The sequence below is a fragment of the Antechinus flavipes genome, chromosome 1, assembly GCF_016432865.1.
Source record: "Antechinus flavipes isolate AdamAnt ecotype Samford, QLD, Australia chromosome 1, AdamAnt_v2, whole genome shotgun sequence".
NCBI classification, from domain to species: domain Eukaryota; kingdom Metazoa; phylum Chordata; class Mammalia; order Dasyuromorphia; family Dasyuridae; genus Antechinus; species Antechinus flavipes.
The window spans coordinates 196,915,362-196,940,310 of NC_067398.1; the positions used below are offsets into that span (position 1 = coordinate 196,915,362).

At 33.3% G+C, this 24,949-nt stretch overlaps 1 protein-coding gene across 1 annotated transcript in view; it reads right to left on the reverse strand.

The window, feature by feature from the left end:
• The window catches only part of LOC127544802 (fibrillin-2-like), a 158,874-nt gene that overhangs the window by 128,732 nt on the left and 5,193 nt on the right, over window positions 1–24,949 (reverse strand). Inside the window, 10 exon segments of the mRNA XM_051971640.1 lie at window positions 1,075–1,173; window positions 2,595–2,717; window positions 3,250–3,322; window positions 3,324–3,364; window positions 3,912–4,037; window positions 5,424–5,543; window positions 6,509–6,631; window positions 7,695–7,820; window positions 11,135–11,257; window positions 12,065–12,193. Of these exon segments, the coding sequence (XP_051827600.1) occupies window positions 1,075–1,173; window positions 2,595–2,717; window positions 3,250–3,322; window positions 3,324–3,364; window positions 3,912–4,037; window positions 5,424–5,543; window positions 6,509–6,631; window positions 7,695–7,820; window positions 11,135–11,257; window positions 12,065–12,193 (1,083 nt within the window).

Below are 24,949 nucleotides of genomic sequence, written 5' to 3' on the forward strand. Positions count from 1 at the left end.
ATTAATTTTAACTACACTAAAATTAGCATATGGACACTGATTATATTAAGTGGTTCACTTTTGATAACAAACCTCCAAAATGAGATCCTATTTTCAAATACTAAGTCACTTTCCTATTATGTAGATTTTTTTTTCTATGTATTTTATTTACCAGCAACTGGAACTGAAACTCTAGAAAAATGAAATAAGATTTCATTTTCAAATAATATAATGGTTAAATTATATTTTCAATTTGTCTATGAACAACTTAATTCATCAATAAATAATTTAATTTATTAACAACTTCAGATATAAGAATTCTGTGTGTGTGTGTGTGTGTGTGTGTGTGTGTGTATGTATGTGAGTGTGCTTCACTTTACAAATACTTCCTCAAAACAAGTGAGGCTTCTTCAGAAAGCCTTTTTCTTTCTGAAATCTTTTTCCCAAAATGATCTAAAAAAATACTGGAGCAAAAAGTGATTTAAAAAAAAATACAATAATTCCATGAGCTAATTTTTTATTTATAAATTTTTAGAAAAAAAATCTTCCACACTGCATTTTGCATTTGTGTGCATTATTTGTATAATTTAAAAGAAATTTCAACCCTTTTTCTTGGAAAAATATAAGACTATAATATAAAAAAATCTTCTCTAAGAATGATATCATTCTGAATGAAACCCAAAAAAATCACATGACCAAGTGAAATATGAAGATGCTACCCAAAATAAGCAGTTGATATTTTGAAAATTATAATAATGTTAGGTATAGATTACATTTCATTTGATGAAAAAAAAAAAAGTTGAATAGTTTTCCTATATAAGTTAAAAACAAAACAACAACACTTAAATGAAAAATGGTTAAATGAAATCAAATAAAACAAAAAAGGGCCAAATCAAATAGGTTCCAATTCAGGAAAATTATGTGATGTATGACTGCTAACTTCATCATTATTTATATTACAAAATAATCCCTGCTGGAAAGTATTATTTTATATGTGAAAAGTGTTTCCAGATTGAGGTCATTTCAACTTCTTTTTGTAGTTTTATTGCAGCTAATGTAAACTTTAAACTGAGAATTGAGATACTCTTGGCTTACCTGGGCAGAATTTGCTACTCGAACCTGGAGTGAATGTAGACGGGATATTCAAGCACTGTCCATTCTCACAAAGATTAAAGTTTTCTGCACAATCAACATCTATTGAGGAAAGGGACTCAATTACTATTAAATTATCATAACTGTTCATGTTTTATTATGCAAGCCTTTATCAAGCCATTTATTCTGACAATTAAGCTAATGGCACATACTATGTAAATCTTTAGGACAAACAATCTTGTCCTGAAGAGTTTTAAGGGAATGTATTATATTTACTATTTTTCTCTCATAATAAAATTTTGTTATTGTCAACTTGATTGATAATAATTTTCCTTGATTTTGTAATTAATTCAAAATAATTTTATTACAAAATGGTGTTTTTAATCACAATATTTGGAAAGAAATTACTAACACTGCAGTAATTTAAAGCATTACATTATAGTGAGCAAGAAAGTATATCTATCTAGTACATTATCACTTTAAATATATTATAATTTATATTATGCATTATACTATAGCTCATCGTAACGTATTTTTTTGAAAAAAGACCCATTCTCCTAAGAATGAGGTTTAATTGGATACTAATAAAGTGAATCTTGTTTAAAAAGTCATCTAGGATTATAGATTCGGAGCTGGAAAGAACCACAGAGACCAAGTAGTTAATGTCCATTTTACAGATGAGGAAAGAACATTCCAAAAATGAGGGACAAAGAGAGGAAGTAAAAGTTCAAGGAATATCAAGACACATAGTTCATATGGAATGTAGATTTAAAGAGGCAAGTAAAATATAAGAAGATTTATAAAAGTAACAATGGATCAAATTCTAAGTAACTTTAAATGTCAAATAAAAGACTTAATATTTGATTTTAAATTAACAGGCGCTCATTGGAGCTTCTTGAGTAGAGGGTGATATACTTTCAAAAATCACCCTTCATTACAAAGGTACTATATATCCACAAGTATTGTCATTTCAATTTTTATTTAGTTTCAACAAAATTATAAAAACCTGTAGCCTGATAGTGTGAATTACTATTTTCAAAAGTATGTAGATGCTGTCATAATAAAATGCAAAATTATTAAAACTATTCAATTCATACCATGTTATTTTCTAAATCAATGGGATATTCATGATTCAAATATTCTATAGAGATCTACAATTTTTTTGATTATCCTATTATTTGAAAAGTGTTAAGAAATCTGAATTACCTATCTAGTATTTTGTTTCAGCCATTCCTATATACATAGTCACAATAATTGTGACTATCAAATTGGATAATAGAAAAATACTGGAAATTAACAATACATTATAATTTTTGTAGTTTAGGAAAATAAGAATTTTAAAATTAGACATTTTATGTGCAGTGTAAAAGTAAAAAAAAAAAAAAATCCTGTGTCTATAACATAATGAAAAGTCTCCTTAGTGTATTTCATTTCATAGCAGTGCTTCAAAATAAGGGATAGCATAGAAAAACTATTTGCCAGTTAAAAGATGTTAGAAACTATATCTTTGAAATTTCACTAACCTAAACAAGTAAAGTCATCTCCAGTGACTCCTTCAAAACAAGCACAGTGGTTTAAATCTGGTGTGTTCACACATTGGGCATTTATACTACACTGATGGGTTTCAGCAGAACTTTCATCCAGCTCTATAAACCAAGGGAACAAAAGAAAATACAAACTAAAATATTTACAAACAAATTATATTAAATTTGGCCTTAATTTAAACTTATAAGTTTTTGGTTATGTTTTTAAAAAGTAAACCTGCAAAGTTTTGCCTTTCTTGCCTTTTTTTTTTTTTTTTTGTTTCATTGAACTTTAAATCTTGTTGATATGTTAAAAGCCTGGAAAATATATAAAATATTTTTAATCATATAATATAATTGATTGGATGTACTTCTAAGTGCTGTTTTCAGATAGAAACTTTTCCATAATACAAAACAGATGTTTTCTTATATTCTTTGATTCAATATGCCATCCAATAATAAACATAACAAATTTCTAGGCATAAATTATCTTGCAACTAAAGCTATCTTTTGACTTTAAGATAAAAATCAAGAAGAAAAGCAACATTTTTGCAAGTATGCAAGTATGTATACAAAAAAAGGATAGCATAGAATATTATATTTGACTAAATGTAATTTTGTTTCCCAATAATTGATACTCATGTTTGCTATTCACTAACACAGCCGATACTATAACCTTCCCTACAGCTACATTTGAAGCTTCCTTGGATATTTAAGCATGAAGCATGCTAAATTACAGTTGTGAACATCAATGTTACATTCATCTATATCTAAGAAAACAATAGTTGATTAAATGTCAGATAATGTAGTATAATTTAAAATAAGACTTTACAAAACATTACTGATTTTACTTCCAAAAATATTCTATTAGTATAATTTAATATAGAATATGTAAACTTCTAAATTTTATATTAATAATTATTAATATAATGGAAAGAAGCTAGTTTGACCATCTACTTTCTGCATAAAGATTTAATAAAAGATAACAGATTAGATTTGGGCTTCAAATAGATTACATATGATTAGAATGATATGACACACGTAACTTACTGAAGCAATTAGACTTAAGCACATCACAACTAGTGAATTACATACATGGATCCCAGCTAATTTGGTATACTACAATCAAGTCAACTGTGTGAAGACAGAGGCAGTAAGACAGAGGGATATGGAGTAATTCATTTATACTATGTAATAGTTTTTAGTAACAGTCTATTTGGTTTACTTAGTATAAGCAATTTAATAGAATACAAATGATGACAGTCCTCTGAAATGCAAAAAGAAAAATGAAATAATGGATACATGATTAAACCATACCTGTATATTCAATGCTTTCTCTCTTTCCTGAACAGCACAACTGACAGCAACAAATGAAGGATCCTTTTGTGTTCTCACATTCTTCAAACATACAGATGTTAGAATTTAAGTGGCATTCATCCAAATCTACAAGATTACATTTTATTTTTATTGATTAACATTTACCTATAATAATCATCACATGCAATAAAATAGCTTTTACAGGCAAATGACCATTAATGATAGAAATCAAAAGCATTCCAAATATATATTAAATATGTATTTTGTACTAACACATCCTTGGATATATATTTATAAGTTTATGACATTAAAAAATATGATGTATTTCTTTCATATTTCCCAGATTGTTTTTACCATGATTTAGAAATTAAAATGCATACAACATAAATACATAAATACACTAACTATTTAACTCTTTCATTACTTTTCTCATTTTCTCAATAACAAGCTTTTAAAAGAGCAAATAATTAGCATCCTATACTAAAGTCCTACTTTAATACCTAATTTTAACATGGAGACCATTTTTTAAGACTATTTTAAGAATGTAACTTCTGGCAGGTCCTAATTAAGTTAAAAAGCATACATAACTAAAAATGTAGATACAGAAATAATCTAAAATTTGGAATGATTAATCACCACAGTGTGTACTCTTTCTTCATTCTTGGGTTGATTTTTATTGGCCTTAATTCAAGATGACTATGTAGTAGAAGAATTAAAACCTGAATCAGATTGATTTTAAAGTCTTCAATAAAATTTGGTAATATGATAAATTTCATCAATGATTGCATATTTCAAATATGATTTACTATAATCATAAAAGATTTAGAGAAAGCAGCTTATTAGCTTTTGAGTTGAATTTTGCTTGAGTACCTGTCTCAGAAATCTAACTAGATGGGTAATTATTGGAAAGAAATTTACCATTTTAGAGCCTCGAGTTACTCATTTGAAAGCAAGCATTTGCAAAATGCTTTTTTCACAATTATGATACAGATAATGTAAGCACTTGTAAACCATAATGCAGTAAATAAACATTAATGCAAATAAATGAACATTATTTTGCCTGAGCTCCCCATTTTAACAGAAGGCAGAGGGTATATTTTCCTAGTTCAACATACGAAACTTTTTTTTCAAACTTCTTGGGAAACACTTAGAATGTGAACATTACATCATGAAACACTATTATGTGTACATATACATAAGCACTGAGAGGCAGCATGATACTGTTAATAGAGCTGATATTGGAACCAGGAAGACATGCATTGAAGCCTTGGTACATGATGGCTGTGTGATTCTGAGCAATCCCCTTGCCTTCCTAATACTACAGGTATTGAGGACAAGACTTTGCAAGGAGTTACTGATCTGAGTTAGTAGATGAGAGTAGAGTTTCCTCATCAGGAGTTCCCATACTAAATGAAATGACAGATCTGTGTCTCCAACTATTTGGAGAATGATATATAAAAGATTATTACTTATATGATGTCTAAATACCTTATTATGAAAATAAATACTCACCAATACAAGTTTTCATATCCATGGAAGTCATGAAATCATCATAGCAGAGACACTCACTGGGAATGTTAGTACAATGGCCACTATCACAGATTCCAGGATTGTTTTCACATTCTTCAATATCTAAAGAAATGAAATTTGCAACATATAAAAATTAAAATAATTTTTGACAGTACCAATGATTATCTGTTTCCATCCCTTCCATAGGATATAAAACTCACTAAGAAATCCTCCTTTCTCCAAACTTTTATTGAAGAATATTATCAATTGCCCAGGTTGACCTCCTTAAAAATCATTCCTGACTCTTTCTTCTTCCTCATCCTTAATATTCCTTATGATTGGACTTCCAAAATATCTATTATATCAGTCCTCATCTCATTTATACAATCCCCACCCAATCTATTTCATCTCCAATCAGTCTTTCATAGACTACAACTGATATACCTGAAACACACAACTAACCACCTCACTTCTCTACTAAAAAATATTCAGTGGCTTCTAGGATTTCCCAAGGATAAAATATAAATTCCACAGCTAGACAATGAGTGGCCAAGAAAGAAATCCCATTTTCCTTTTCATTCTTATTTTACACTTACTGCTTCACATACTGTCTATTTCAAACTGCCCAGCTATTTGTTCCCTATGCACAGCATTCTAGCTGCCTTGGCATAGATGCTATCCATGTCTAGAATAAATTCCCTCCTTCCCTTCACTCTTTAGTGTCCTTACATTAATTCTAATTACAGCTCTCAGAAATATTTTTATACACACACACATACACACACACACGTACACACACAGAGTGCATTTGCTAATCCCTACTCTGTTATTAGTGTTTTTGGAACTTTTGGAAATACTTTGTGTTTGTAGCTGGTATTTAGTTATGGATACATATGGATACCATAGAATGGATGGTATTTGGAGGCAGAGATTGTGACATTTTTGGTTTTTATTACCAGTGCCTAGTATAGTGTTTTGTATATGAATAGGCATTAAATAAATGTTTATTGGGATGAATTGAATACAATAAAATCTGTAAATTTAAATTAACCAAGCTGGAGAACATGCTTGTGATTGTGTTATCTTACCTAAACAGGTTCTCATATCTGGCATCAGGGTATAAACTTCATTGCAAATGCATTCATAGTTGCCTTCTGAATTAGAACATTGGGTGTCACAACCTCCATTTATTATCCTACACTCATCAGTACCTGGTAAAAAAACATATCAACAGTATATTATTTGTCGGTTTTGCATTTGAAAAAGTCCATTTGTAGAGGGCCACAGATAGGGGGGAACTCTGAGTGAAGTATAAGATCCTTCAGACCAGAGCGGACCTTCTAATAATGTCTGGTGCAGTTCCCCATCTACCCTAATAGCTCTTGGTTTTCCTGAGAAGTCAGGAGGCAGTGACAACCTGTGTTGTGATTGAAGCAGAGTGATATCAGGTGGCAAAGAGCTACTAGGAGGCAATCTACATACAATAGCAAGTTTATGTGGTCCCATGCGGGGGAGAGAATTTGGAATAAATGGACTCCATATTTGCACCATCCTTAGAAGTCTTCTCCTCCACTAAGACAGTATGTTGTTTTAACTACCACTTTCTAGAGCATGAGAGCTCTAGAAAGCACAGTATGTTTTGTTACCCGACTTGGGGGCTCTAGAAAGCAGGACACAATAGTCCACCTTTTGAAAAATAATTTTACCAATCATGTTAAATATTTATTCACTTCTCATGATTATTTTTTTTCTGTAGTTATTCTAAGCTATTTATTTATACAAACTATCATACTTTTGGTAAGTTTTTCCCCATTTCTCCAAGATTAAAGAAATCAGGAACATAAATAGAAAGATCAAGTTAATAAAAAGTAGATTCCTGGATATTTAGACCTATATAACTCCAAAGCAAAGAAAGGAACCATGCTGCCTTGCAGAGCTATTCACTTCGTAAAATTAAAATTCCATTTTTAGTTAGCAAATCAAAACAAAAGTAAACTGTCTCAAAATATTTCATTAAACAAAAAACAATGAAAATATAAAAGATTATCCAAAAAAGGACTAAAGAGAGATAGTGAAAAGATTTTCATTATTTCTTATTACAAAGGACAACCATACAACACTAGACAAACATGTTTAGGAAATATTCTGAGATCACAGTGACTTAGAACTATAATTGTTTCTCATGGCTCTCCATTTAGCTTGTTCTCTTTAGTGGCAAAAACTCCTTTTAGTGACTTAAAGAATTTTAAAGACACTGATGTTCCTCCTTCTTACCCATACAGTCTTGTCTGTCTGGAGTTGTTTGATATCCAGGATTACAAGCACACTGGTATGATGCAATCATATTCATACACTTTCCATTTCTACATAGATTATCACTTAGAAAACATTCATTTACATCTGTGCAAAAGAAAAAATGTTTCTATATAGTAGTTGGACATTGTACAATTAACTTTAAAAAATCACTAAGAACTGCTTAAGAATTCCATAATTTATGTAATTTTTTTTTCTTTTTAAATAGTATTTTGTTTTTTCTTTAAATAGTATTTTGTATTTTTTCTGCTCTCTCATGATTACTTTGGGATACAAACCCAGTACTAACACTGCTAGATCAAAGGGTATTATAGCCCTTTAAGCATAACTCCAAACTGTTTTCCCAAACGTCTGGATCAGTTCACAACTTCATCAACAATGAATTAATGTTCTAGTTTTCCCACATCCTCTCTAACATTCATCATTATCTTTTTTTGTCATCTTAGCCAATCTGATAGGTGTGAGGTAGTATCTCACAGTTGTTTTAATTCGCATATGAAGTCATTTTTTTCAAAGACAATACAGTTGTTATAATGAAAGGATGCTATTTGTTTCTCTACATTTGCTCATGTCTGTTTTTGACAAAGTATTTAAACCCTTAGGTGTTCTGAATTATTATGTAGGTTAGAGTTAATGGTTATGGTATGATGAAGCCAGAGAAGTCTGAGTGTTTTTTGATTCATGCTTACACACACACACACACACTGAATTTAGGGGAAGTGCATTTGCAATGCACAAAAAGAGACAGGAAAAGACAGGAAAATAGCAAATCTGTATGTGAACCTACAGTATTTCTTTTTCTATCCTTTTGCCTTTGAGAAATCTTTCTGTTCATCTTGTTAACTGAGAATGCTGAGCCTCCACAAATTATACCCACTGAAGATGATATTTACTAATGACTGAGATTAGTGCTGCAGAGTTGATTTTAATTTTGAATCAAACATATAATTTGATCAAGTAGAGAAAAAGGGAGACAATTGCTCCTTTGGTGTTTCTCTTGATTTACTTTGAAGTAATCTAGGACTCAAGGAGTTCCAAATCTGGGCACATATAACCCTCCAATAGTAAGCAGGAGGAGTTTAGAATGTTTAGAGGCAAGGGAGCTCCATGCACAAATTATAATTTGCTTTTGCTATGGATGGAACCTTAGATTTCTATTTTAAAAAATATATATATCCTAAGCAATATTTCACATTATTCTAAGTAAATACTGAATCCTGGCAGCATGATCATATTAAGTTGTTCTGCTCAACAGTAGAGGGATATTTGTAGGCTTAGTGCCCTCTAGTGTCCATTTGAGATAATGCAATCTTTTAACAGGAGGGAGACTACTGGGTAACTTGAGAAGGCCACTTGGTGAATGATTTAGATATTATTCTCCCTTGCTGGATAATACGGTGATTGACTGAACTTCTACAGAGTTAAGATGAACAGCACACAAAATAATGTAAATTACTAATGGGACACATCAGTGCCTTAAGTATTACATGTATGTACGTGTGTATGTGTGTGTGTGTGTGTGTGTGTATTCTTATTTCTTATAACAATTAAAGGTCAGCATGGAAACTAAATAGAAGAAACAAAAACAATATACATATGCAAAAATGTTCTTAACTATAACAACAAAGGCTGCTAAATTAAGAAATTTTCATATGGCTCAGGGAAAGGAAGAGAATAAGAATTTATTAAATGCTTATTACATGATAGGTACTTTGCTAAGCACTTCACAAATATTTTACTTGGATTTAATGGAGTCAGAGCAGGGATGTCAAGGAAGCATTTTTATGGGTATGCATATGTGGGTAAGACATATTTGTGCAAGATCACAGGGGTATGAGCAAATAGATTTTTTTTTTTCCTGCTTCAATTTTGTATTAGTCATGTGACCTCTTTGTATCTCAGTTTTTTTCTCATTTGTAAAATGAGGGGTTTGGACTGGGTCTCCGATATCACTTCTAACTTCAGAGCCTTGGTTATAGGATCCTATTTGCAGTCTTTTTTTTTTATATATAATTTTTTATTGACAGAACCCATGCCAGGGTAATTTTTTACAACATTATCCCTTGCACTCACTTCTGTTCCTATTTTTCTCTTCCCTCTCTTCACCTTCTCCCCTAGATGGCAAGCAGTCCTATATATGTGTATGTCACAGTATATCCTAGAAACAATATATGTGTGCAGAACCGAAGAGCTCTAAGACATATATTTTCAAGAATCTATTTGCTTATCTGGAATTATGCCCCAAAAGTTATCAAACTGTGCATACCCTTTGATCCAGCAGTGTTACTTCTGGGCTTATATCCCAAACAAATACTAAAGAAGGGAAAAGGACCTGTATGTGCCAAAATGTTTGTGGCAGCCCTGTTTGTAGTGGCTAGAAACTGGAAATTGAATGGATGCCCATCAATTGGAGAATGGCTGGGTAAATTGTGGCATATGAAAGTTATGGAATATTGTTCTTCTGTAAGAAATGACGAGCAGGATGAATACAGAGAGGCTTGAAGAGACTTACATGAACTCATGCTAAGTGAAATAAGCAGAACCAGGAGATCATTATACTACCTCAACAATGATACTGTATGAGGATATATTCTGATGGAACTGGATTTCTTTGAAAAAGAGACCTAACTCAGTTTCAATTGATCAATGATGGCCAGAAGCAGTTACACCCAAAGAAAGAATGTAAACTATTTGCATTTTTGTTTTTCTTCCCGGGTTATTTATACCTTCTATCTGGGGGAGGGGGGTGGAGAAAGGGAGGGGAAAAGTAGGAACAGAAGTGAGTGCAAGGGATAATGTAGTAAAAAATTACCCAGGCATGGGTTCTGTCAATAAAAAGTTATAATTATTTTAAAAATAAATAAATAAATACTGCTCCTGGCACACAAAAAAGAAAAGAAAAGAAATTATATGTCTTTTCTCCTTCTAGTAGCTAGAACTTTTGAATTTGTTTACATTACACATGTGCTATTTTCCTCCAATAAAACTATGATGACTGAAATTCATTTGTTTTACTGCCTGGTAATGTACATGATATAAGATAAAATCAATTGTAAAAAGCAATCTGAATGTAGATGTAGTAAGGATCAATTACTAAAATCGAAAATATGAAGGTTCTTTTATAAATAGAAAATCTAATTTTAAAAACTAATAGGGACTTAAGAGGCATCTGGTCCAATTTATCAGTATATGAGAAAATTGATGCCCAGAATGGTTAAATGACTTGCGTAAGGTAACAAATATTAGTCTTTCTTCCTAGAACTAAACCAAAACCAGGTTTCCTAAAACCTAACCTTAATTTAATGAGAGAAATTTGGGCAACAATAATGTAATTGTGGGAAGTCTTATTTTCTTTTTACAATATGTTTAATTCTGTGGACACAGACTAGAGACAAACTCACCCACACAATTCTGATGTGATGATAGTTCATGTCCAAGTGAGCAGTCACATTCAAAGTTCCCTTCTGGATTCACATCATTTCCACCTCTACAAAGTAGAGAGTTATGTTCACATTCAATAATGTCTGAAAGATAAATATATTATCTATTAAGTGAATTTTAGAAAAAATGGTAAAGAATGAGAAAACTATTATCTGAAAATGAGTGAACTTCACAAATAAATGAGATTTTCTCTTATGATAGGCCCTCTATCTTCTAAATATAGTAGTAGTAGAAGAATCTAGTAACTAGTCAAAGTTTTAGTACAACTCAAAATTATTAAGCTACTAAGAAGTTTAGCAATTTGAGAAAGGAAAGTGCTGGTAAAGAAAAAAGGTATTACAAACTACACAAGAAAGGCAGCATTTACATATCACAGATTATTAAAAAACAGATTGTTTTATTTTAATGTTAAATTTCAGATTTACTAAATGAATTTCGAGTTTTAAGAACATAATTACTATCCAACAAACATTCACTGAAGAGGTCAGATTAAACGTCAATATATAAATGTGTAATTCACAACGTCCTGAAAAGTAGGTTAAAATACTATATAATTAGAGCTGCAATAATAAAAAATTGAAGGTATCAAACTTTGGGACGAGTAATAATTCCTATAAAATATCATAAATTTTAATACAAAACTGTGTGAATCTAGTTTATTGATTTTAGAGCTTCATGAATACAATCCATTATCATTAATTTACTACTATTGAGATGTCAAGAATTTTCAATGAGCTAAGAGTAATAAGGAACAATTTTTTTGTTTCATCAATTTGTTACATCTTGGTCCACAGCTATGTTGCAAGCATTCTCTGAGATAGGCATGGGTCAAGATAATGAGTCTATGCTACATTTGCTTCAAATTTCAAGAGCAAGCCAACTATACTTACCCATACAGTTCTTCATCATCATGAACCCGCTTTCATAGTCTTCAAAACACTCACATTTAAAACTGCCTGGAGTATTGACACAAGTACAACTTCCACAAAGGTCAGGGGAAATCTTGCATTCATCAATGTCTGATTTTAAAGAATTAAATAGACTGAACTGAGCAAGAGTTAAAGTGTGAGATTTCAGGGAAAGGGTGATTTTTTAAGGGAAAAGTATAGCTCATTTGAAATGTCAGAAAAGTCTGTGTTATATAGGACAAAGATTTGTTCAGATGAACAGCAACAGAGGGGATCAGGGGAGCTGAGCCTGGGGTTCATTCTTCTTCCCAACTGCCAAAACTGTCACTGGCAACTGGCAGAGATACCTTTCTGTGGTCAGAATTCTGGAACCAAATGGGTAGTGTGGTTTTTTTTTTTTAATAGACTTTATGTCTTCCTGGATTAAAAATGACAAAACATTAAGTGCCTTCAACAAGTTTAGCTAAGGTGATGACAGTCAAAGTCAGATGTTATACTGAGACCCTTCATAAAGCTTTTGGGTAAATCCACTGTGTTGGCTGCAACTACAACAGCTAAAATTCCTTCCTAATTGGGAACAGTTAAAGATGAGGATCCTAAGAGCAGAGATATGATGTAACTCATATATAAGGATATAGAGTCAAAAAAAAAAAAAAACTCATTTTTCTCTTTTGTTTCTTTTTGTTCCAAAATGGTATCAGCCTCATCTTCAAAAATAATGACAATGAACTTTATTTATATATTGCTGTTACTAATCTATAATATAATTTGTAATACTGAAATTTACATTCTTTAAAAACATGAGTTACCATACTTGCTAACTGAATGAGATCAACTAAGCAGTAGCTACTCTGTATCTATATGCAGCAGATCAAGAACTTTACATAAAGAGAATTTATAATCTGATAAAATATTGTTAATTGATAAAAAATTAAACAAAATTCATTTTTGAAAGCAGAAAAAAACTATGCTAAATAGATTCTGAATTCAGCTGCTATAATATTTTGTTTCCATTTTAAAATATTTCTCAAAGGATTTGATCATTGGGCCTTAAAAAAATCTTATATAAATAATATGCATTCATTATGTGATAGATGGACCCCAAGATGGGGTAACAAAACAGTTTGTTTTCCAGAGAGCTAGAATTCTGAGAATAATTAACAAAGTTGCTTAACAAGTAGATCCAACCAATCAGAAATGTGTCAACCACAGTCTTACCACAGACCCAGCCTTCAGGATCAAACGAATTGGAGTCAACGACCTGGCAAAGGTAAATGGGAAATGAACGTGCTCAATAGGCCAGTAGGAGAAATTTTCCACCTCTTTGGACGTTGGATGCATGACAAGGGAGGGGGAACATATTTAGGAAAGAATGAAGAAGGCAGAGAGGGAGATGCTGTTAGTCAGCAGAATACTGATTAATTGCAAATGACCAGGAGGAGATTGGGTTAAATAAGAGGGCTTTTGTTAATAAAAGCACATTCTCCCTGCTTTATCAGCATACTCCTCCACCAAAAAGATGGACTGCTTTCCTTCAGGAACTCACTGAACACCCCTTCACTTACTCCAGAGACTTTTCATCATTTTGGGGAGGGGTCAGACCTCTGACCATCGTCATAAAAATAATTTAAAATAACTTCTGAGCATTCTTACCAGGAAACCTTCATTTTTTTTTATTCATTTATTTCTTCAGTGACAAACATTATTTAAACTATATAAACCATTGTTAGTTAAAATTAAAAGGGAAATCAGTTAAGTGAGGGGAGGAAATCTTTGCAATGAGACTTTATGAAAAAAGGTACTGTAACCTATAAAATATTTTAAAAACTGATTTAAATTTAGAAGATAAGTGTTTGAAGGCAATGAACAGGAAATCAAAGAAAGAAATACAATCTATCAACAACCATATGAAAAATAAATTCTTTAAATAATAGATAAAAGCAAATATGAGGTTTACAGCAGGTTGGCAAAATTAATAACAATTTAAAAAATTATCATTGTTGAAGAGATTGTTGGAACATACGTAGACCAATGCATTGTTGGTATATCTTTGAATTTATCCAACCATCCCAGAAAACAATTTAGAACTGTATCCAAAAAATTACTGAACTTTGTTTAATTACCTTTGATCACCTAATAGAAGTTTGTACCTTGAACCAATCAGATGAAAATGAAAACTACTCATCTGTATGAAATTGTGTAGTTATTTTTTGTTATACCTAAGAACCGGAAAATAAAGAGGGTGCCCATCAACTGGGAAATAACTGAAAAATTATAGCATATAGAAAAAATAGAATATCATTGTGCTATCAAATATGATGAAAAAGTTATGTGAACTGAAGCAGAATGAAATGACCAGAACAAAGAGAATGATTTGTATAATTAAAAATTAAAATGAAAAACAATATTGAAAGACTTAAAATCACTGATCAACTATTCCAGAAAATAGATAATAAAACATGCTATTAATCTTGTGACAGAGAGACAATAGATTCAAGATGCACAATAAGACATATATTTCAATGTGACCAAAGTCAGTAAACATTTATTAAGTAGCTACTATATGTCAGGCACTGTTCTATACACTGGGGATACTAAGAAAGTTAAAAATCAGATTCTTCTCTCAAAGAGCTCACAACCTAATGGAGGAATTAACAAGCAAATAACTATAAACAAACATAATAGATGCAGGATAAATTTGAAATAATTTAAAAAGTAAAGACATTAAAATTGTTGGGAAAAACTTCTTGTAAAAGGTAGAATTTTAGCTGAGGCTTGAAGGAATCCAGGGAAACCAAGAGAAGGTGAGGCAGAGGGAAGACCTTCCATGCATGGAGGTCAACCAATGAAAATGCCCAGTGTAAAGAAAGAGTATCTTGTGTGAGGAACATTAAGAAAGCTGGTGTCACTAGGCCAAAGTGTACATGGGAGTGGAATGGATATAAGGTATAAGAAAACTGAACAACTGAGGGAAGAGTCCAGGATGTTATGGATGGCTTAAAACTCCAAAAGAGGATTTATATTTGACACTGGAGGTGAACCATGGATTTTACTGAGTAGGTCATAATGTATGACCAAAACTATAAGTCTCCACAGTGTCCGCTTCAGCTATTGAAAGAAATTGTTCTCATCTGCCTATTCTGCCAGTGATGTGGATGGGTGGATGCTAAAGTCTTCAGATGCTTCAAGTAGACACTCCCCCCTAACTTATGAAATAGTCTGAGGCCTATGGGTTACTCTCTGTCTAGTTTAGCTTGTATGCTGAGATTGTTTACAGGAATGTAGCATGTTGATGTGGCATGTGGCTGCTATTCATGCTACAGTTTCTTGGAGTCCCAGATGACAAGTTAAGTTCCAAGTGAACACTCCAAGTAGATGAGCAGCCCTGAAAAGGCTTGGCAAATTCTAAAACCAGAGGTCTTAGTTCTCCTTGAATACTCCAAAATGCCCATAGTATATACTAAGTGCTATACAAGTGCTTATTCCCTTCCCCTCTGTTTTCCTTGGGATATTTGTCTTACAGTTAAATCTCCGAGTCAAAAATGTATGATTTTTTTTTCCATTTTGCATAGAAGCAAATTATTTTTCAGGCCCTTAAGCATCTCAGTAGACAAAGTATGGGGTCTGGAGTCAAGAAGACCTAAATTCAAATCGGATCACAGATGCTTACTAGCTATGACACACTGTGCAATTCACTTAACCCTTTTCTCCTCTATTTCCTCATCTGTAAAAGAAGTTGGAGAAGGAAATGGCAAATAATTCTAGTATCTTTGCCAAGAAAACACCAAATGGAGAAATGAAGAGTAGGATACAACTGAAACAACAACAAATTATTTTCCAAAACTGATTTACAAAATATTTATAGCAACAATTTTTGTAGTAGTTGAGAACTGAAAATTAATGGCCTATAAATTGGGGAATACCAGAACAAATTGTAGTATATGATTGTAACAGATTTTTACTGGGCTTTCAGAAATGATTTCAGAAAAAAAATAGATTTGAATATAGATTTTTTTTTTTTTTTTTTTTTTTTTTTTTACTTCAGGATGACAACTCTGTCTACTGAGCCACCTAGTAGCCTGGAACATGGATTGATACAAAGTAAAGTGAGCAAAACCAGAACACTCTACATAGTAACACCCAATATTGTATGTTGAACAATTATGAATGACTTAACTATTCTTTTTTTTTTAATTTTATTTTATTTAATAATAACTTTGTATTGACAGAATCCATGCCAGGATAATTTTTTTTACAACATTATCCCTTGCACTCGCTTATGTTTCATTTTTTCCTCTCCCTCCCTCCACCCCCCCCCCAAGATGGCAAGCAGTCCTATATATGTTAAATATGTTGCAGTATATCCTAGATACAATACATATTTGCAGAACTGAATAGTTCTCCCGCTGCACAGGGAGAATTGGATTCAGAAGGTAAAAATAACTCAGGAAGAAAATCAAAAATGCTAATAGTTCACATTCATTTCTCAGTGTTCCTTCTTTGGGTGTAGCTGTTTCTGTCCATCATTTATCCATTGAAACTCAGTTAGGTCTCTTTGTCATAGAAATTAACTTCCATCAGAATACATCCTCATACAATATCGTTGTCGAAGTGTATAATGATCTCCTGGTTCTGTTCATCTCACTTAGCATCAGTCCATGTAGGTCTCTCCAAGCCTCTCTGTATTCATCCTGCTGGTCATTCCTTACAGAGCAATAATATTCCATAACATTCATATACCACAATTTACCGAGCCATTCTCCAATTGATGGAGTTTCTAGCCACTACAAACAGGGCTGCTACAAACATTTTGGCACATACAGGTCCCTTTCCCTTTTTTAGTATCTCTTTGGGGTATAAGCCCAATAGAAACACTGCTGGATCAAAGGGTATGCACAGTTTGATAACTTTTTGGGCATAATTCCAGATTGCTCTCCAGAATGGCTGGATTCGTTCACAACTCCACCAACAATGCATCAGTGTCCCCGTTTTCCCGCATCCCCTCCAACATTCATCTTATTTTTTCTTGTCATCTTAGCCAATCTGACAGGTGTGTAGTGATATCTCAGAGTTGTCTTAATTTGCATTTCTCTGATCAATAGTGATTTGGAACACTCTTTCATGTGAGTGGTAATAGTTTCAATCTCATCCTCTGAAAATTGTCTGTTCATATCCTTTGACCATTTATCAATTGGAGAATGGCTTGATTTCTTATAAATTTGAGTCAGTTCTCTATATATTTTGGAAATGAGGCCTTTATCAGAACCTTTCATTGTAAAGATGTTTTCCCAGTTTGTTGCTTCCCTACTAATCTTGTTTGCATTCGTTCTGTTTGTACAAAGGCTTTTTAATTTGATATAATCAAAATTTTCTATTTTGTGATCGGTAATGGTCTCTAGTTCATCTTTGGTCACAAATTTCTTTCTCCTCCACAAGTCTGAGAGATAAACTATCCTATGTTCCTCTCATTTATTTATAATCTTGTTCTTTATGCCTAGGTCATGAACCCATTTTGATCTTATCTTGGTATATGGTGTTAAGTGTGGGTCCTTGCCTAATTTCTGCCATACTAATTTCCAGTTATCCCAGCAGTTTTTATCAAATAATGAAATCTTATCCCAAAAGTTAGAATCTTTGGGTTTGTCAAACACTAGATTGCTATAGTTGACTATTCTGTCTTGTGAACCTAACCTTTTCCACTGATCAACTAATCTATTTCTTAGCCAATACCAAATGGTTTTGGTGACTGCTGCTTTATAATATAATTTTAGATCAGGTACAGCTAGACCACCTTCATTTGATTTTTTTTTCATTAATTCCCTTGAGATTCTCGACTTTTTATTGTTCCATATGAATTTTGTTGTTATTTTTTCTAAATCATTAAAATATTTTCTTGGAAGTCTGATTGGTTTAACACTAAATAAATGGATTAGTTTAGGGAGTATTGTCATCTTTATTATATTCACTCGGCCTATCCAAGAGCACTTAATATTTTTCCAATTATTTAAGTCTGACTTTATTTGTGTGGAAACTTTTTTGTAATTTTGCTCAGATAATTCCTGACTTTCCTTTGGTAGGTAGATTCCCAAATATTTTATGCTATCAACAGTTATTTTGAATGGAATTTCTCTTTGTATCTCTTGCTCTTGGATTTTGTTGGTGGTGTATAAGAATGCTGAGGATTTATGGGGATTTATTTTGTAGCCAGCTACTTTGCTAAAATTATGAATTATTTCTAATAGCTTTTTAGTAGAATCTCTGGGGTTTTCTAGGTATACCATCATATCATCTGCAAAGAGTGATAGTTCAGTTTCCTCATTGCCTACTCTAATTCCTTTAATCTCTTTCTCGACTCTTATTGCAGAGGCTAGTGTTTCTAATACAATATTGAATAATAGTGGTGATAGTGGGCAACCTTGCTTCACTCCAGATCTTACTGGGAAAGGTTCCAGTTTTTCCCCATTGCATATGATGCTTACTGAAGGTTTTAAATATATGCTCCTAACTATTTTAAGGAAAAGTCCTTTTATTCCTATGCTCTCAAGTGTTTTTATTAGGAATGGCTGTTGGATTTTATCAAATGCTTTTTCTGCATCTATTGAGGTGATCATATGGTTTTTGTTTGGTTGGTTGTTGATATAGTCAATTATGTTAATAGTTTTCCTAATATTGAACCAGCCCTGCCTTCCTGGTATAAATCCTACTTGGTCATAGTGTATTATCCTGGGGATGATTTTCTGTAATCTTTTTGCTAATATTTTATTTAAGATTTTAGCATCAATATTCATTAGGGAGATTGGTCTATAATTTTCTTTCTCTGTTTTCAGCCTACCTGGTTTAGGTCAGTACCATATCTGTGTCATAAAAGGAGTTTGGTAGGACTCCTTCAATCCCTACTTTTTCAAATAGTTTATTTAGCATTGGAGTTAATTGATCTTTAAATGTTTGATAGAATTCAGATGTAAATCTATCTGGTCCTGGGGATTTTTTCTTAGGGAGTTGATTGATAGTTTGTTCTATTTCTTTTTCTGAGATAGGAGTGTTTAGGATATTTACTTCTTCTCTGTTAGTTTAGGCAAGCTATATTTTTGGAGATATTCTTCTATTTCATTTAAGTTGTCGAATTTATTGGCGTAAAGTTGGGCAAAGTAACTCCTAATTATTGCTCTAATTTCCTCTTCGTTAGTGGTGAGTTCTCCATTTTCATTTTTAAGACTAACAATTTGATTTTCCTCTTTCCTTTTTTTAATCAGATTTACTAAGGGTTTGTCTATTTTGTTGGTTTTTTCATAGAACCAACTCTTAGTTTTATTAATTAATTCAATAGTTTTTTTACTTTCAATTTTATTGATCTCTCCTTTTATTTTTTGAATTTCAAGTTTAGTGTTTGGCTGGGGGGTTTTAATTTGTTTCTTTTCTAGCATTTTTAGTTGCAAGCCCAATTCATTGACCTTCTCTTTCTCTATTTTATACAAATAGGCCTCTAGAGATATGAGATTTCCCCTTATTACCGCTTTGGCTGCATCCCATACATTTTGGTATGATGTCTCATTATTATCGTTTTCTTGGATGAAGTTATTAATTATGTCTATAATCTGCTGTTTCACCCAATCATTCTTTAGTATGAGATTATTTAGTTTCCAATTATTTTTTGGTCTACTTTCCCATGGCTTTTTATTGAATGTAATTTTCAATGCATCATGGTCTGAAAAGGACGCATTCACTATTTCTGCCTTACTGCATTTGAGTTTGAGGTTTTTATGTCCTAATATATGGTCAATTTTTGTATAAGTTCCATGAACTGCTGAAAAGAAGGTGTACTCCTTTCTGTCCCCATTACATTTTCTCCAGAGATCTATCATATCTAATTTTTCTAGTATTCTATTTATCTCTTTGACTTCTTTCTTATTTATTTTGTGGTTTGATTTATCTAATTCTGAGAGTGCAAGGTTGAGATCTCCCACTTTTATAGTTTTACTGTCTATTTCTTCTTGCAGCTCTCTTAATCTGTCCCTTAAGAATTTAGATGCTACACTACTTGGTGCATATATGTTTAATATAGATACTGCTTCATTATTCATTCTACCCTTTAGCAAGATATAGTGCCCTTCCTTATCTCTTTTGATTAGATCAATTTTTGCTTTAGCTTGATCTGAGATCAGGATGGCTACCCCTGCTTTTTTGACTTCACCTGAAGCATAGTACATTTTGCTCCAACCTTTTACCTTTAACCTGCATGTATCACCCCGCTTCAGGTGTGTTTCCTGTAAACAACATATTGTAGGATTCTGGCTTTTAATCCATTCTGCTAACCGCTTCCTCTTTATAGAGGAGTTTACTCCATTCACATTTATGGTTAAAATGACCAATTCTGTATTACTTGCCATCTTGTTAACCCCAGTTTATGCTTTTCTCCCTTCTTACTCCCTTACCCCCCTTCCCAGTATTAAGCTTATGAGCACCACTTGTTTCTCACAGCCCTCCCTTTTTTAGTATCCCTCCCCCCCCTTAGAGTTCCTCCCTCTAACTTACCCCTTTCCCTCCCAGTTACCGTATTCCCTTCCACTTAGCTTATTCCTTCCCTTTTCACTTTTCCCTTCTCACTTTTCAATGAGGTGGGAGAAGTTTCACCATAGATTGAATATGTCTAAAATTTTTCTCTTAATGCCAATTCTGAAAGCAGCAAAATACTCACTATATTCATCCCTCTCCATTCTTTCTCTCAGATATAATAGGTTTCCTTTGCCTCTTCATGAAATGTAGTACCCCCACTTTCCCCTTTTTCTGGTATAATGTCCTTTCTACATCTAGTTTCTAGAATAAGGTATACATGTATTCTTTATACATCTTTATAGCCGAAATATAGTTCCCAAGATCAATCTTTACCTTTTTAGATTTCTCTTGAGTTCTATATTTGTAGATCAAATTTTTTTGTTAAGTTCTGGCTTTTTCATCAAAAATAGGTGAAATTCGCTTACTTCGTTGAATGTCCATCTTCTTCCCTGGAAAAAGATGCTCATTCTCGCTGGGTAAGTTATTTTTGGTTGCATACCAAGTTCCTTAGCCTTTCGGAATATCATATTCCAGGCCCTTCGATCCTTTAATGTGGATGCTGCCAGATCCTGGGTGATCCTTATTGTGGCTCCTCGATACTTGAATTGGGTTTTTCTAGCTGCTTGCAGTATTTTTTCCTTCATCTGAGGGTTCTGGCATTTGGCCACTATATTTCTTGGTGTTTTGATTTTAGGATCCCTTTCAGTAGGGGATCGATGAATTCTTTCAGTGTCTATTTTACCCTCTGTTTCTATGACTTCTGGGCAGTTCTCTTTGATAATTTCCTGGAAAATAGTGTCCAGGCTCTTTTTTTCATCATACTTTTCTGGGAGTCCGATGATTCTCAGGTTGTCTCTCCTGGATCTGTTTTCCAGGTCTGTTGTCTTCCCCAGAAGGTATTTCACATTCTTTTCCATTGTTTGATTTTTTTGGATTTGCTTGACTGATTCTTCTTGTCTCCTCAAGTCATTCAATTCCATTTGTTCAACCCTGATTTTCAGTGAAGTATTTTCTTCACTCACTTTTTAAAGATCTTTTTTCTAATTGTCCAATTGAGTTCTTTTGTTCTGTGGAATTTTTTTCCATTTCGCCAATTTTGTTTTCCAGTTCACCAATCCTATTTTTCAAGGATTTAATTTCTTTATCCACTCTCTCTTTAACTGAGTGGGATGACTTCTCCAGACTCTTTTGCCAAGCTTCCCTCTCCTTTTGCCAAGTCTCCCTCTCCTTTTGCAAAGCCTCACTCTGCTTTTGCCAAGCCTCCCTCTTCTTTTCCCCTTTTTCTTCTAGCTCCCTTGTGAGAGCCTTTTTAATTTCCTCCATGAGATTCATCTGTGCTGAGGAACAGATGATCTCCTCCTTTGGGGATTCACGTGGGGACTGTTTGTTTTTAGTCTCCTCAGGATTTGGAGTCTGCTCTTTATCTGTATAGAAGCTGTCAAGGGTTAAAGTCCTCTTCAGTTTCTTGCTCATTCTGTCTAATAATCAAAGACAAACTAGCAAAGAAACAGAAGAAAAAAAAATCCTTGAATGGAGGCTGCTTTCTTTGGGGGAGGGGCTGGGTGGTGTTACTGAGCTTTTCCTACAGACTGAGGGCAGTAGTGAGGCCCTAACAGGACAGCGATGGCTGTGCTGCGCCTGCGCTCTGAGATCCGAGAGTGTGCTGAGACACTGTGGAGGAGGGGTGGCCAGGTCCCGAGAGACTCCAGCTGTTTGGGGTTGTATTCTTCACCCTCGGTGTTTTTAGCTTCTCTGCTGGGCTGCTGACTTGCTGCCGGAACAAAGTATCTAATCCTGTAGCAAAGCTCTCCCCGCAGAGACTGCTGCGATCATGCCCCACCCCCTCTCCGCTCTGCTTGGCTCTGAGCTGCTTTTCGCGCTCTCGCTGCAGCTGCTGCCCGCAGTCTGCTTCCGATCTTATAACCGTCCCTGCCCTCGCACAAAAACAGACCTTTCTTGACGAGTCTCAAGGATGGTTTCTCTTGGTAAGTAATTGTATGTTTTTTTTCAGTCGAGCATTAATTCAGAGGCATGAAATGAAATGGATAGTGAGAGAAAAACGCGGAGGTTACACAGCAGTGTGCCTCCTCTCTGCCATCTTGGCCGGAAGTCCCTAACTTAACTATTCTTAGCAATGCAATGATCCTATGCCATCCTAAACATCTCATAATGAAACATGCTATCTGAGAAAAAAGTGATGAAGTATAAATGCAGATGGAAGCATACTTATTTATAACTTTTTCACTTTTTGTTTTCTGTTATCACATGACTAATATGAAAATATGCTTTGTGTGACTGCATATATAATCTATTTCAAATTGCTTGTCTTCTCAATGAGAAGGAGTAGATAGGGGGTGAATTTGGAAATCAAAATTTAAAAAATGAATGTTAAAAATTGTTTTTACATGTAGTTCAGAAAAATAAAATATTAAATCACAAAAAAAGAAAAGGAACAGGAAGAAGCAAAAGGAAAGGAAAAGAAAAAGAAGAAGAGTGTGTGAAGGAAGTGGAATAACATAAAATAAAGTTGGAAAAGTAGGTGATTGGCCAGGTTATGAAAAACTTTAAATGTTAAACAGAACAATTCAAGTTTTATCCATCAAGTCAATAAACATTTCTTAATTGCCTATTATGTGCCAGACACTGTGCCAGGCACTAGTGTTATAGAGATGAAAAGGACAGTCTCTGTTCCCAAGGTTTCCACATTGTAATGGGGGAGAAAGCACACAAATGAGTATGCAACAAGATATATAGATGATAAATAGGAAATAATTAAAAGAAGGAAGGCAAAAAAATTAAGAGGGATAGAAGAGGGGATTCTAGTAGATGAGATTTTATTTGGGATTTGAAGAAATTAAGGAAAACAGAGGTAAAGGGGACTATTTTAGACAAGGACAATCAGAGAAAATGTCCAGAGATGAGAGATAGAGTTTCTTATTTGAGGTATAGCAAGGAGGCCAGTGTCATTGCAGTGAAGAGTATGTGTTGGGGTGTAAGGTGAAAGAAGACTGGAAAGGCAGAGGAGGGTTAAGTTATGAAGAATTGTGAATGTCCCAAAGAAATTTTGTATTTGTTCTTGGAAATGACAGATAATCATTGTAATTTATTAAGTTGGGATGTGATATGATTAGAGTTACATTTTTGGAAAATCAATTTGATGGCTTAGTAGAGGATTAATTGGAATTGAAAGAGACTTGCGGCAGGCAGCTCCAGTGGCAGAATATTGAAATATTCTAAGCTTGAGTTAATAATGGTCTGCATCATGGTAGTAGCATTATTAAGAAAAGAAGGGGGCATATCCAAAAAATGTTGCAAAAATGAAATTGATAGACTCTAGTCCCAAATTAGATAGAGTAATGAATAGTGAGAAGTTGAGGATGCCATCTAGGATGCAGAATTGGAAAGATAGTAAATTACATAGGGAACAGGCCTTAGAAAGGTAATGAATTCAGTTTTGGACATATAGTGAGTTTAAGATGTCTAAAAGACAACTGGACTTTTCATATGCCTGAAAGACAACTGGACTTGTAAAACGGAAGTCAGCAGGGAGAGTAGGCTGGGATAGGTAGATTCAAGGATCATTAACATAGAGATATTAAATAAATCCAAGAGATTTTATGAGACCACTAAGTTAAGTATTATAGAGGGGGAAAGAGAAAAATGCTGAAAACAGAATCTTGTAGGACACCTATATTTAGAGGGCATGATCCAGACTGAGATATAGCAAAGGAGATTGAGAAAGTCTGATATATAAGAGGAGAACCAGGAAAGACTGATGTCTAGAAAAAATTATAGAGAAGAGAATATAAAATAGAAGGGAGTGTTTAATATTGTCAAAGGCAACAGAGAAGGCAAAGACAGTGAGGATTAAGAAAAGGTCATAGGTGTGGCAATTAAAAGGTCATTGGATGCTTTGGAGTGAGAAATTTCAGTGGAATGAAGAGGTTAGAAACTAAATTGTAAAGGATTTAGAAGAAAGAGAGAAGAGAGAAAGTGAAATTACCTACTATAGATTGACTTTTCAAGGAGTTTGGCCACAAAAGGCAGAAAAAAAATGATCATATTTAATAGAAACAGGAGAATAAAGTGAGGGATTTTTGAGAATGGAGAAGAGGATTCTGGAAAGATCAGAAAATCCAAGCTGTCCAGATTTCCATCACAAAAAAAAAAAAAAAAAAAAAAAAAAAAGCCCCTCAGGATGAGGAGGGAAGGTGGAAATAAACAAGAGTTGGGGCATAACAGTGGTTCTCCTGGAACAACCAAAGAAGATTCCCCAGGATTGAGATTTGGCCCAAGAAAAATATAAACACTTCA